Source organism: Vulpes lagopus, chromosome 2 (assembly GCF_018345385.1).
Source record: "Vulpes lagopus strain Blue_001 chromosome 2, ASM1834538v1, whole genome shotgun sequence".
In the NCBI taxonomy this organism is placed as follows: domain Eukaryota; kingdom Metazoa; phylum Chordata; class Mammalia; order Carnivora; family Canidae; genus Vulpes; species Vulpes lagopus.
In genome coordinates, this window is record NC_054825.1 from 44,997,108 (window position 1) to 45,010,317 (window position 13,210).

The window sequence follows — 13,210 nt, forward strand, 5'->3', positions numbered from 1 at the left end:
CAGTCCCGAAGGGGACACAGGCTGCACTGTGTAATCAGTGCTCAGGTTGCTGAGAGCTCACGGGCCACGAGGGCTAAAAGGTGGGACATGGCCAAGATTTGGGTGGCCAGGAAGGGTACCTAGAGGAGAGGCCCTTGCCACTACAGGTCGTTGAGACCCATCATTTGGGTTGACTACCTGAAGCCATGGTAGGGCAGGCTAGCTCCTGGCTGTATACAGAAGCCCAAAGAAGTGAGTAAAATGGAGGTCTTCTCCGTATGGCTGGCACATCAGGGCAGGCGGGGCTCCCAGCCGGTTAAGAACACTCCTCAAGGAGACCCAAGGACATTCAAGGATTAGGCCTCCCAGCATCTGTGCAGAGAACTGTCAGCTCAGAGCTGCTCAAAAGTAGAAATGCCAGCTAGCGGTGATGTCATCACCCTAGTCCTTCCCTCCCCCCCCCCCATCCCTCCCCTATGGGAGGCCCTGTGGTCCAGTGGGTAGAGCAGAAAAGCCCCTGCCAGGCTGCCTCCTCATACCTGGCTACCAAAATTTCTGCTCTGAACGGGGTGGGGGAGAGATGGTCCCAAGTGGGCTAAGAATAAGAGTGAGAAATCCTTGGAAGAACAACTCGGTGTTATTCCTCAGATGGCAGGGCCAGGGGACCTTTTTGCATCCCTCCTGTCAGCCTTGGCTGAGGATCCACTTCTGCAGTAACCTAAACTCCAGCCCTCTCTGGCCAACCCCTTCCTTCTAGCATCCCATCTCCATTTTTGAGCTGGTCTGGGGTATTGGCCCCCACGGGATCTGAGTAATAACCCCTGAGCCATCTTAGGGGCCCCCAGGCCTAGGAGAGGGCATCTGGCCACCCCGCCTGTGCCCCGCCTGTGCGGAGGGAGGTGTCAGGCTGTCCTGGGGCGCTAAGGGGAAAAGGGCCCTATTTCTGGAGGGCCTGGTGGGATTTGTCCATAGACCCAGAGACTGTCTGCAGGGGGAGGAGGACACCCAGCTGGATGGCCCGCTGTCCTGTGGGTGGGGGTGGGGAGCGGACTCGAGGGGGAGGGGACTGTGCAGCTGCTTGGGGTTAGGAGGCTCGGGTGGGACAGGAACGCCTCTCGCCTGGGTCACACGGGGGTGTCACAGTTTGGATGGGAACCCAGGCTGCAGGAGGGCGCCCTCCTCCAGGGCCCGCCTTCCTGCTCCCCGCTGCAGCCCCGCGCGGCACAGGAACCCCCACCTGCACCGCCGCGGAGGGGTGCGCGCGGGGACAGGACCCCGCGGCCGCTGTGGGCGCCTTTCCTGGAAGTCTTACCTCGAAGGGCTGGGTCTCAGCCGCGCGCCCGGCGCCTCCCGGAGTTTTCCCTCGTTGCCGGGCTCCGCGGGGGCACAGACCGGCGCGGGGTTCGCCCCTCGACCGTGCCGCAGGGAAACCCCGGGAGCTGCCCAGAGGCAGCGCGATTCCTGGAAACCCCCTCTCCGGGCGCCTGGCGGAAAGGCCCGGGGCTGCGCACCCAGGCGGCCCGCCCGCCTCCCCAGAGGTGGGTCGGGGACTCGGCCCGGCAGCTAAGCCGCCGCGGGAAAGGCGGGCCCGGAGCTGGGGGAGAGCTCGGGAAACCCCGTCCCCCGCCCCTTCCCCCCGCCCAGTCTCCTTGGGGTGGGAATTGGCAGCCCAAGCCCTGGTCCTAGACTTGGGGCGCGCTCCCAGCCGTGGCCAAGGAAAGGTGCTGGAGGCGCAGGACGAGGGACGCCCCGCGGCGCCGCCGGCGGGGTCCGGCGAGGGCCCCCCGCGCCCCCCGCGCCCCCGCAGGGCCCGCCCCCGGCCCCCGCCCCCCGCCCGCCCCGGCCGGCGCGCCGCTGCTCCTTTAAGAAGCCCAGGTAGGCAGGCCCGGCCGCGGGAGCCGCTCCTATGGCAACCCGCGAGCTGCGGCGGCTTCATGAATATTCCGGGGCGCGGGAGCCCAGCGCTGCCGGAGGGCGCTCCGGGGAGGGCGGCCGCTGATGTAAGCCCGGCGGGCCGCTGCGGAGGGAGCCCCGGGACCGGCCGGCCGCAGGGCCGCGGCGGCGGGACGGGCTGACGGCGCGCGGGCCCGCGGGGCGCACGGCGGGGAGGCGCGCGGGCCGTGCGCCCTGCGCCCCGGAGCGGCTCTCCAAGCGGCTCCCCGCGCGCCGCGGCCGCAGCGCCCATTGTTCCCCGCGGGGGCGGGGCGCCTGGAGCCGGGCCGCGCGCCGCGCCCCCGGACGCGGGCGGGGGGCAGCGGGGGAGCGCGGGGCCCGGAGCCCGGCCGGGAGCCGCCCCGCCGCCCCGCGCCCCGCGCCCCGCGCCCGCCCGGGCATGGGCGCCTGAGCCCGCGCGCCCCCTCCGCGGCCGGGCGCCGGCCCCGCGCGCCATGGACAAGCTGCCGCCGTCCATGCGCAAGCGGCTCTACAGCCTCCCGCAGCAGGTGGGGGCCAAGGCGTGGATCATGGACGAGGAGGAGGACGCCGAGGAGGACGGCGCCGGCGGCCGCAGGGACCCCCGCCGCAGGAGCATCCGGCTGCGGCCGCTGCCCTCGCCCTCGCCCTCGCCCTCGCCCTCGCCCTCGCCCTCGCCCTCGGCGGCGGACGGCGCGGGCAAGGCCAGCAGCAACGGCGACTGCCGGCGCCTCCGCGGGAGCCTGGCCTCGCTGGGCAGCCGGGGCGGCGGCGCGGGGGGCGCGGGGGCCGCGGGGGGCGCGGGGGGCGGCGGCCACGGGCACCCGCGCGGCTCCGCCGAGGAGCGGCGGCTCATCTCCGAGGGCGACGCGTCCCCCGGCGAGGACAGGACGCCCCCGGGCCTGGCGGCCGAGCCCGAGCGCCCCGGCGCCCCCGCCCAGCCCGCGGCCCCGCCGCCGCCCCAGCAGCCGCCGCCGCCCGCCTCCTGCGAGCCGCGCTCGGCGGACTCGGCCATCAAAGTGGAGGGAGGCGCGGCCGGCGACCAGATCCTCCCGGAGGCCGAGGCGCGCCTGGGCCAGGCCGGCTTCATGCAGCGCCAGTTCGGGGCGATGCTCCAGCCCGGAGTCAACAAATTCTCCCTGAGGATGTTCGGCAGCCAGAAGGCGGTGGAGCGCGAGCAGGAGAGGGTGAAGTCGGCCGGCTTTTGGATCATCCACCCCTACAGCGACTTCAGGTAAGGGGCCGGGGCGACCCGCGGCGGGGGTGCGGGGGCGCGGGGGGCTGGGGTGCGGGGTCCCCGGGCGGCCTCTCCGCCGGAGTTAACTTTCCTGCCTCGCGCGGGGAGCTCCGAGACCAGTGGGGCGCCTCCAGGCAGCAGGACACCCCCAGGCCGCCTCCTGCGCCGCGCTGGCAACTTTTCCTCTGTGTTCGGGGCTCCAGTCCCCTCCCTCCTGGGGTCTGGGCCACAGCAGAGGCAGGCTGGAAGGGTGTTGGGCGCCTGGCCTAGCCCTGCAGGCAGCCAGGACCAGGCAGGACCTCACTGCCGCTGTAAGGCGTACATCCCACCTCCCCGGGCTGGGCATCCTAGGCGCAGTGGCAGGTCATCCAGCCTGAAGAGCCAGGGCCACGAGGGAAGACACAGGTGCCAGCTCCCCGGGCACTGACCCCAAGGGTTAGTTATCTCCTTCTGGTGCCCCTGGAAGCTGCAGCTGGGAGGGAGAGCTGGACCCCTGGAGGACTGGGGGCGCTGGAGCCTCAGGTCCCGGACTAGAGCCCTCCGTGCCCACCTTACCCGTTGGTCCAGACCTTCTTGGCGAGCGCTGGGCCACGCACCCGGGGCACCTGGCATCTGGACTGGCAGGACAGGATGACCTTGCTCATACAGGTCAGGGAAGACGCCTGGTGTCCCAACTGATGAGCAGCTGTCCTGTGACCCCCCAGGCTCATGCAGTGCCCCATCCTCACCACAGAGGCCCGAGCCTCAGTAGCTACTAGGACTCTCGTGGGTCAGTCATGGGTCCCCAAACAAACGCTGTGACTGCCAGTCGGGGAGAGGGACCCTGTCCCCTCCCCCATCACCTGAGTCAGATGCCGCTGGGGGGCCCATGGGGGGTATCTGCAAAACAGGAGATTGTTTTCAGAGGCAATGGGGGATTGCTTCGGAAGTTGAAATAAGAGAGCCTCCCCCCCCCCCCCCCGGTCTCCCAGTCAAGATCTTGGGGTTCCCCTGTCCTCCCCTCTGAATTTTCCTGACACACAGGACTGAAGTGAGGGTCTTCAAAACGTTCACCCTTTAAAGCTGGGTCTGATTCATTCTCTCTCTCAGCCCTGCCCCCTATTTAGCTCCCTTCCCTGCCTACCCTGCTTGCCTGCCAGTATAAATGAACATTTTACCAACCCAGAGCCCTCTTTGCAAACTCCAGGGAAGCTAGGTTTGTAATGAGAGCAAAGCCATTTTCCATCCAATGAGAGAGATTTCTCGTGCTGGGAGTGACCAGTCAGGCAACACTCGATGGCTTAAAATAGTGGTGAACAGAGCCCCCCGCCACCCCCACCACCCCCCCCGCATTTTCTTGTTTTGAGGGACTGCTCTTCGTAGCCCTAATATCCAGGGTTCCCATTCCCTGAATGAGAAGTGTGGGAGGCCACAGGCTAAACAGACGAGCATAGTCTTCAAGGTGTGTGAGCAGATGTGAGACACTCCCATTGGGAACTGTGGCTGCTTCCCGGGGCCAGCCAGTTTCCTGAAGTGTGGCCTCCCCTCTGGTCAGTGCTAGGACTTCAGGCTCCCAGCCTGAGCCAGGGAGGAGTGGGCAGGAGTTGGATCTCCCACACCCTCTGGGTGTCCTGGGCTTGTCCTCCTCCCTTTGAATGCCCTGCAGGTGGTAGCAGGTGGGCTGTGCCCTCCCTTCCCTTGCTCATCTCCCCGTTGTCTGAGAGCCTCTGGTCAGGGTTCTCCTCGCCAGCCCCATTGCGTGGGATGTGAGGGGGTGCAACCCCAGGCATGCCTGGCCTCCACAGACCGCAGGCTTTGATGGAGCACCTTCTGGGAACTGGGCCTTGCCTTCCCAGTACCCCCCCTTACCCTGGATGGTGGAGGGTTAGGGCTGGGTCGACTGCATCCATGGGAACCTTTCTGCCTTCCTGATCTTCCTCTGCCCGTCTTGGCATGTCTGTCTGCAGTCCCCCCCTCCGTTGCAGACTCTCCCACTAACTGCAGGCTGCCCGGGACGTGGCGGAGGGTGGTGGTGGTGGTGGGGATAGGGAGGGGTGGACACAGCAGGATTGATAAATGGGCAGCAGGATAAGGGTCAGATTGGCCTTTGAATCTGTGTTTGTAGCGACAAGCAGCAGGGACAGGTAGCTGGAAGCACACGTCTGCGTGCACAGCCTTGTAGCTCTCTGGGGCTGGGTGGAGCATAAGAGAAGAAATCCAAGAAAGACCCAAGGGTGTGTGTCTGGAGGGGCAGTGGTCATACCTCTAAGCCAGGGCAGCTGGTCTCTTCTGCACAAGGTCAAAGAGGCAAGGGCCTGGCTGAGTCTTCTAAGCTTAGGAAACCCACCACTCAAGCTGGCATCGCTCCAACCCTCAGTCCCTTGAGTTTTAGCCACTGGCCATGGGCCTCTGCATGGAGCCAGTCCTCACTGCCCAGCTCAGCCTTCATAAGAGCTTCTGCAAGCACTGCTCAGACCAGTTGAGGATTTATTCATCATTTTGACGGGCAGGAAGCATTGATCCAGCAGAATTGGTTTAATAAAGAATCGCCAGCAAACCATGATAGATTGAGTTTGCGGTTTGGAGTTCAGGGCTCACTGTCATGGGCTGCATCTGGCATCTCCCGTTCCTAGGGGAGGAAGGTTGGGTGCCTTTTTCGAGGGCTGGAGTGGACTATGCTCTGACAGACCTGCAGAACCTGACCCATGTCTAATAAGAAGCTTCTCTTGGCTGCCTCCTCTCCAGCTATTGCATGGCTCCTCCAGGCTCTATAGACTTGTCTGGCCTCCCCCCGCCTCCACCTCTCCCCTCTTCCCCCCCACTCAACTTCCCAGTTCCCTTTTGAGACTTATATTTAACGTTTGGTAAAGGAAGAAGCCAAGACACACAGCCCCTCAGGACATTCCTTCCCGGGCTCCTGCCCAAGGCTGGAGCTCTTGGGTTCTGGATGGGTCCTTCCTTCCACGTGAAGCCATGTCCTGGGAGCTGAGCTTGGCTTGGCTTGGAACAAATAAAACATACTGTTTTTTCCAAAAGGAGAGGAAAGGAGTGGGGAACCCAAGTGAAATGTACTTGTTTTTGTTCCCAGGAGCTTGTCAGGCTTTCAAGTGTCAGGCTCAGGGTCTTCCTGGGTGTGTGTATGCCCAGGTATCTGTCTGAGTAGGTGTCTTGGAGCTGTGTGGGTGGACATGAAGGCCGGTAAGGAAGTCCCTATGTGGGATGTCAGCACAGCTACTCCTGTGCCCCAAACTCTAGCTTGGCCTTGAAAATAGAGGCCGACAGAAGCTTGGCCCTTCTCATCCCTCTGCCCCTCCCTGTCCTAGCCTGAGCCTTCTGAAGCTGTGAGGAAGGGAAGAGAAGAAGTGCCCTCCAGGGTCCTTTCCTTGGGACAGAAACAGCTAGACTCTGAAATCATGGAAACTGGACTAGTGGCCTGATAAATCCCAAGGGTGACCTAAAACTCAATGACTTCCTGTGCTGGTCCCTGGCCCCAGGCAGTACCATGGCCCACCTCACATCACTGGCCCAGCCCTATCTGTTATGGGACCCTGCTTGGGTTAGGAGCTTTGTCTGAGCCTCAGTTTCCCCACCATGGAGAATGGGAATCCTGTTGCCCACATCAGACCCATACAACTATGGTCGCCCTATGGAGGTGAGCGCTCCCATGCACCATCAGAGACCAGTGATGCTGCTGGGCTCCACGCGGCCCCCACTGGCACAGCCTCCTTCCCTTTGTCCTGGAGGGACCAGATGGGCCTTTGTCCTTGCCTCAGGCCGGCGGTTCCAAACCTGAGTCTGGGACCTAAGTGAGAACCTGCAGGAAACTATAGAGTCTCTATTGAGAAAGATGCTCATATATCCAGAATCAACATGACGCTCAATTTTCTGGGGTCTGTGGACTTCCTAAGTTGGAGACCACCTAGGTTGCGAACCCCGCTCTATCTAGACCAATCCAGAAAAGAGTCCTGGCCTGGCAGGCGCAGGTGCCAGCCCCTTAGAGCTAGCCCTCCCCGGGTCCCTCTGTACCCTGAGGCCGAGTTAGATGCTAAAGGAGGGACTCTGAGGACTAGTTACTTTTCCATTTCCTCCGCCCCACACCCAGCTCTCCCCAGCTCTCTCTGCTTCTTCAACCAGGCCGGGGTGCATGCACAGGAGGGGGTGAGGAGGAAGGAGGGAGCAGTCCAGCTCTGGGGGTGGGGGCTGGGGGGCTCCTGGAGGCCACGCACAGGAACGCTGCTGCCCCCAGCAACAGGGGTGCTCACTCTGTGCTGTAGTAGGACGAGGCTGAAAGGAGCTGCGGGCCTTGCCTTGCGGCACCAGGTGGGGGAAGGGCGCCTTGGTGCAGAGGGGAATTCCAAGGTGAGCTGCCTGGGCGCTGCTGTCAGCTGGCACGGTGGGCAGCCGGGCTCTCCGCTGAGGACGTGCTCCACCTGCCAAGACCCAGCTTAGGGCCCAGGTGCCACCGGGATGCTGGGTGTGTGGAAGCCCCGCGGGGCCAGGCCCCTTGTGTCGCCGGCTGGGGAGGCCTGGGCCCCGGGTCCTCCCCCTTGCAAGGCTTCAGTTGTCTGTGCGACTGCGCCTGACCCGGCTGGGGGCTGCCCTCCTGCCCGGCCCTGGCCCTGTTCGTTCTCTTAGTTCTCTTAGCTGCCGTGAGCTGGGAGGCTGTGGGGTGCGGGTGGCCTGCCTCACGCAGGGCTGGGCTGTGTGCTTGTCTGTCTGCCGGGCCAGCTGCCCTCTTCCCCCGCTGCTTCAGGGGCCCCTGGGTCTTCCGGGATGCCCCCTGGGGCCACACAGCCACCCCCATCCGTGTCCAGCCTGACCGCCTCGGGGCATCTGGCTGGAGCTCCCCGTTTGTTCTAACTCAGGGCTTCTCACGTGGTCAGGGCATCCGGCTCTCCTGGGGACCTTGTGCAACTACAGATTCTGACTCATTAGGTCCGAGGTAGGGGTGGGGCCTGAGATTCTGCATTCCTGGTAAGTGCCCAGGTGATGCTGATGCTGTTGCACTTGGGGGACTGGGGTTCATTCACATCATGTGTGTTCTCCGCTCAGCCCGGGCTCCCGGAGGGCAGAGACCCCGGCTTCCCCTGTGGGCCTCTAGCACCGAACACAGCGGGGCGAATTCTGTGACCTGGGTCGAGCAACCCTTAGTGATAGAGGTCAGCTGCACGCTTAGGGGGGTTGACCTCACAGCCTTCCTCCCCTCCCGCACTGCGGCTTGGACCCGGCTGTTCCTGGATGCTGACTGATGGTGTGGGATGAGCAAGAGGAGGCCAGATAGCCAGAGGGCCCTCGGGAATCCACCCTGTCCCGTGACTTGTGACTTGGGCAGCTTCTCTCCGACTCGAAGGGCCAGAGGGGTGGGCCCAGCTGGAGGAGCAGGGGCAGAGGGAGTGCAGGGACTGCTGTGCCGCAGTGAGGTTTCTGGGAAGGAACAGATGTCAGTGAGGGAGTCCAGACATGTCAGGGCAGGAGAGTGGGTGTGAGGTGGCCTTGACAGTGGCTGCCTGGGAAGGGGAAGAGACATCCAGTAAAAGCAGCTGCCCTGGCACCTTGAGGTTGTGTTGGGGGGGGTTGTGTGAACCCTAATGCCCCTTCCACCACCCCACACCATGCCTAGCAGTCCCCCTCAGTGGGTTGGACTTGCCTGTCCCCTCCTCGGCCCCCCTCCCACCCTGGAAGGCACTGTCTACACACAGATGACAGAGCTGACGGTGCCATAGCAGCCCGAGCGGCCCCTTGTCACAACCCTGGCCATCATGGGGGAGTTCGCCCAGAGCAGAAGGCGCGGTCTCAGCTGCCCCCGGCAGGAAGGAGGGCTTGGCATATAACCGAGGAGGCAGCGGGCTCCAGCTATACACCCCTTGGCTCAAGGACTCTTACAAAGCTGCTACTGCCAGTTGCTAATTAATAGAAGGGCCACTAAGGCTGGCCAGGCAGTCCTGCTTGGGCCCAGGGGATATTGAAGAATCCACATTTCCCAGCCAGAGCGGGCCTTGGGGAGGGCAGGGGCATTGCCTTGGCTTTGGAGAGGATGTTCTCTGCCAGCCGGGCTTTACTGAGAAAGCATTGCCAGGGCCCTGGAAATCTGTGATTCCAAAGTCTAGGAGGCCACTCACAGACACTCTTAATCATCAGCACCTGCCCAGAATTGAGGCAGAAGTAGCACAAAAAGATGGTGAGCTCCCCGTCACCAAGGGTGCTCAAGATGAGACAGCAGTACATAGACCAGAAGTTGCTAAGCAGCATCCCATGGACCAAATACAGCACCCAGATGTGTTCTGTTTGGGCAGCACAGTGTGTCATAACAAATCTGAGACACTGTTTTAAAATGGAAAGATGTAACATAAAAATTTGGCTTTCGGGCTTCTCCTGAAAAATTGGAAACTCTGGCAGCCCTGGCCCCACGTTCCCACACCACAGCAGGCAGCAGGGGCACACTAGAGACTTTTGCTCTCTGGTTGCCCACTGTCCCTCAGGTCCTATACGAAGCCGTGTCATTCTTGCACATTTATCGGTCTGACGCCTGTAGGTTTGAGTTGACAACCCCAGATTCAAACCAGCAAAGACTGAAGCCAGGATGATTCACAGATCGGTAACCGCCCCTTATGAACCGTCTATACCATGTACCAAGCGGCTAGAAGCGTTGTATCTCATGTTTTATTTACTTTTCACAGTGGCCTGAATGATAGGTTCTATTGTCCCCAGTTTACAGATAAAGAAACTGAGTCTCTGATGGGAGGGGAAAAAAAAAAAAGAAAGATCTACCCTAAATCATGCTGCTCTCAAGTACCAGAACTGCAATTTGAACCTGGTCTCTAGGACTCTCTCTATCCCTCTTCCTTCCTCTCTCCCACTTTGTCTCCTCCTTCTTCTTTTCTGTTAGCTTTACAAAGCTAAATTACAAAAGTAGTTCAAGAAGACATTCTCCCGAGAATGCAAACATTGCCGGTGATGTTTGCCCACATGTTACCAGTATGGTGGAGCTGTGGAGAGATGGGGCTGAGCTGGCAGGGGAGATTTACCACCAGATCTGGATGGGCCTTAGCGAGCTCCTGGCCTAAAGCCTTCATTTCAAACAAGGGGACCAGAGGGTCAGAGAGGGGAAGCCACTGGCTCAAAGTCACAGAATGAGTCTGTGTCAGAGGTGAAACCAGAACCCAGTGGCTTATGTAACATCTGGCTGCAGAGACCCCAACCAGAGGTCCTGAATGGTCTTGTCACTGGGGCTTTTTTTTTTTTTTTTTAAGATTATTTATTTATTTGAGAGAGAAAGCGAAGAGAGAGCGAGCGAGCATGAGAGAAAGCACATGAGGAGGGGCAGAGGGAGAGGGAGCAGCAGACCCCCCTACTGAGCACGGAGCCTGCCATGGGACTCCATCATAGCCTGAGCCAAAGGCAGATGCTAAACTACCTACCCCACGGATCTACCCTAAGAAGAGCTGAAATCCTATTGTCTTCTTTGCCGGGTGGGTACTGTCCTCTATGATGGGTAACAAGGGTCTTGGAATGCAGAGTCTGGTCTCTGCAGGCGCCACGCAGGTGCCCGGTCACTGGAGCTGTTTCTGGTTGTCCCGGCTTCATGCCTGAATTTTGAGGGGATAGATATATTTAGAGTCCCTTCTGAACTTAAGCTTATCCAGTGAGAAGGGAGTCTTTCCATATCTGGGGATGCAGCATCTGGAGGCTGAGCCATGCTTGCCCTAACCCCCCGACTCTGGGGCTGCTGTACTCCCGGGGATGCAGGATCAGGATCCTGACTGGTGTGGAAGCCTCTGGGATTTTGGAACCGCATCCAGATGCCATCGAGGCACCTGTTCTTCAACAGGAGTGAGTAGGGATTCTAGAGGAAGGGGACAGGTAGCCAGTGGACTCTGGGTTCTCTCCACCAGAGAACTAGGTGGTCACATGGTCTATCTAGTACATCCTTCAGGGATGTGAGGAAGTGGAGTCCTGATTTAGGACCGTGCATCTGGGGTCGGAGTGTGATCAAGGTCAGGTCTTTATCTGAGGCCGCGGTCTGGGCCCACACTGTGACCAGGATCAGGGTTCAGCCTGAGACCAAGATAAGGCCTGGGTCAGAGGTCAGGACCCGAGTCCTTGGACAAAGCCTCGGAAGCAACCCCAGTGCCTCCCTGAGGCACCAGGGCTGGGGGCAAGGTGAGCACCTGGCCCACCCCACCCTGCACCCTCCCCTTTAGGATGCCCTCCCTTTAAGCTCCCCGAGCTCCTACACCTCTTAGCATCTGAGCCAGCTGCTTCTGGTCCTCTCTAGGAGGTAAAGCACAAATTATAAATAAACAACAGTGCCACTGCCGGCCGCCACCGCCGCCGCCACCGCCGCCGGAGCCACCAAATCTCACACGTGACGGCTCCCCGCCCCACTCCGCTCTCCCATTGTTTGGGGCTGGTGTGTGTCTTCCCAGCCGGGCAGCCAGCTCAGGGCTCCTGCACAGCGGTGCCCAGGGCTGGGCAGGGATGTGTGCTGGCTTGATGGAGGGACTCCCTGCGCCCCGCAGCACTCCCCACTCCACAAACTGCTGAGCCTGCAGCGGGGCCTCCAGGTCGGCTCACGGCAGCTGCGGGGGCCTGATAATTGGCTGCTGATGATTTTGTGTCTGTCTAAGCATTTATCTGTGTGGGTGGACGTGTTATGTCTGCGTGAACAAGGCTTTCAGAAATTAATACGTAAAATGGGGCTGGCTAATACACCGTCTTCTGGGCGTGGGGAGGGACAAGCGTCGGGGGTGGGGGGGTGGGTCATGCTCCCGCAGAGACCAGATGCTCTATTCCAAGACTCTTGTCACCCATCATAGATGACGAGGGTCACTACCACCTGGCAAAGAAGACAAAGGATTTCAGCTCCTCTTAGGGTAGATCAGTGTGGATTAGTGGTCAGGGAAGGCTTCCTGGAGGAAGCAGATCTGAGCTGGATTTGAAGGAAAGAGAGAACCATTCTGCACACTTTCTTGGAAGCAGGTTTCTGGGAGATGGAGCTAAGGGGCTGGGGTGGGTGTTGGTAGGCACTACAGGCATGTTACTCAACAGCTGCCACTTTGGACCTGTTCTTATTAAGCTCTGTGCTCCACCCCTGAGGACTGTGACCCCACTGCCCTGGGGCTCGACCCTGATGCTGTCTGAGTACATGTACTCGTATATTGGCAAGTGTGTGCCTATCTCCCTAGCCTCTCACCCCAGGTCCTTGTGGCCCAGGGCATTCTCCTGGCTCTGGCCTCAGCCCCAGCTGCACAACCTCTGAGATGATCCCCTTCTCTTGCTATACTACGCCTGGAAGGCAGCTGTTGCCGCAGCATTAATGTCACTGAGTGTGTGGCCTGGAGCCCAGAAGTAATTACCCTGCAGTTCCCTGTTGTAGGCCAGAGCAGCCCCTGTCAATGATTAACGTGAGTCCTCAGCCACTCATCACCAAAGCCAGCTTCTCCCACCTAGAGTTTGTCAGGACACAGGGCGCTTGTTCCCTTCTGCAGGGACAGGAAAGACCCTCCAGCCTGCAGGCCTCAGCAGTGCCATCGGCATCTTTTAGAAGCAACATGGGCTGGCGGGAGTGACTCTGCAGCTGGGGCCTCTCTGTGCAGCATCAGGGCTGGCCCACCCTGGAGCCCGGGTTCTCTCATCCTGAGCTTGCTTAGCTTGTAACTCAGTGTGCTCTCCTGACCCTTCTCCTGTTCCTCTGTATGACCTCAGCAAGGTCCTTTCCTGTCTCAGTGTCCAGGGTCAGGGCTCAGTCTGAGGCTGAGAAGAGAGCAAAGCTAATTGCCCAAATAGGTATTGAACCTGTAATCCTGACCCCATTAGTACAAATTGAGCCAGCAGGGCAGGGACAGCGCTGTTGATGAGTAGAGCTGATGAGCACCTCCCTCCCTCTTTCTGGAGACTCCACAGAGGCCTATCCAGGCAGGATCCTGGAGCTGTGCGATGCCTGTGCTCCTGGGGCAGCAGGAGTCCCCGACACACGGGCCTCTCTCTACAGAGGGCCAGCCCTCTGTGCTGAGGAATGGGGCGGAGGCTCCCCAGCAGGTTGTGCGGCGTCTCTGTGGTCTGCTGAGCACCCCCAGTAGGTCGTGACTCCTGTGGGAGTGGACA

The 13,210-nt window shown here is 61.0% G+C and overlaps 1 protein-coding gene across 1 annotated transcript in view; it reads left to right on the forward strand.

The window, feature by feature from the left end:
- Positions 1-2,366: 2,366 nt before the first annotated feature.
- The window catches only part of HCN4 (hyperpolarization activated cyclic nucleotide gated potassium channel 4), a 41,744-nt gene continuing 30,900 nt past the window's right edge, over positions 2,367-13,210 (forward strand). The window contains exon 1 of the mRNA XM_041731335.1: positions 2,367-3,124. Within this exon, the coding sequence (XP_041587269.1) occupies positions 2,367-3,124 (758 nt within the window). The remainder of the gene's footprint in view (positions 3,125-13,210) is intronic.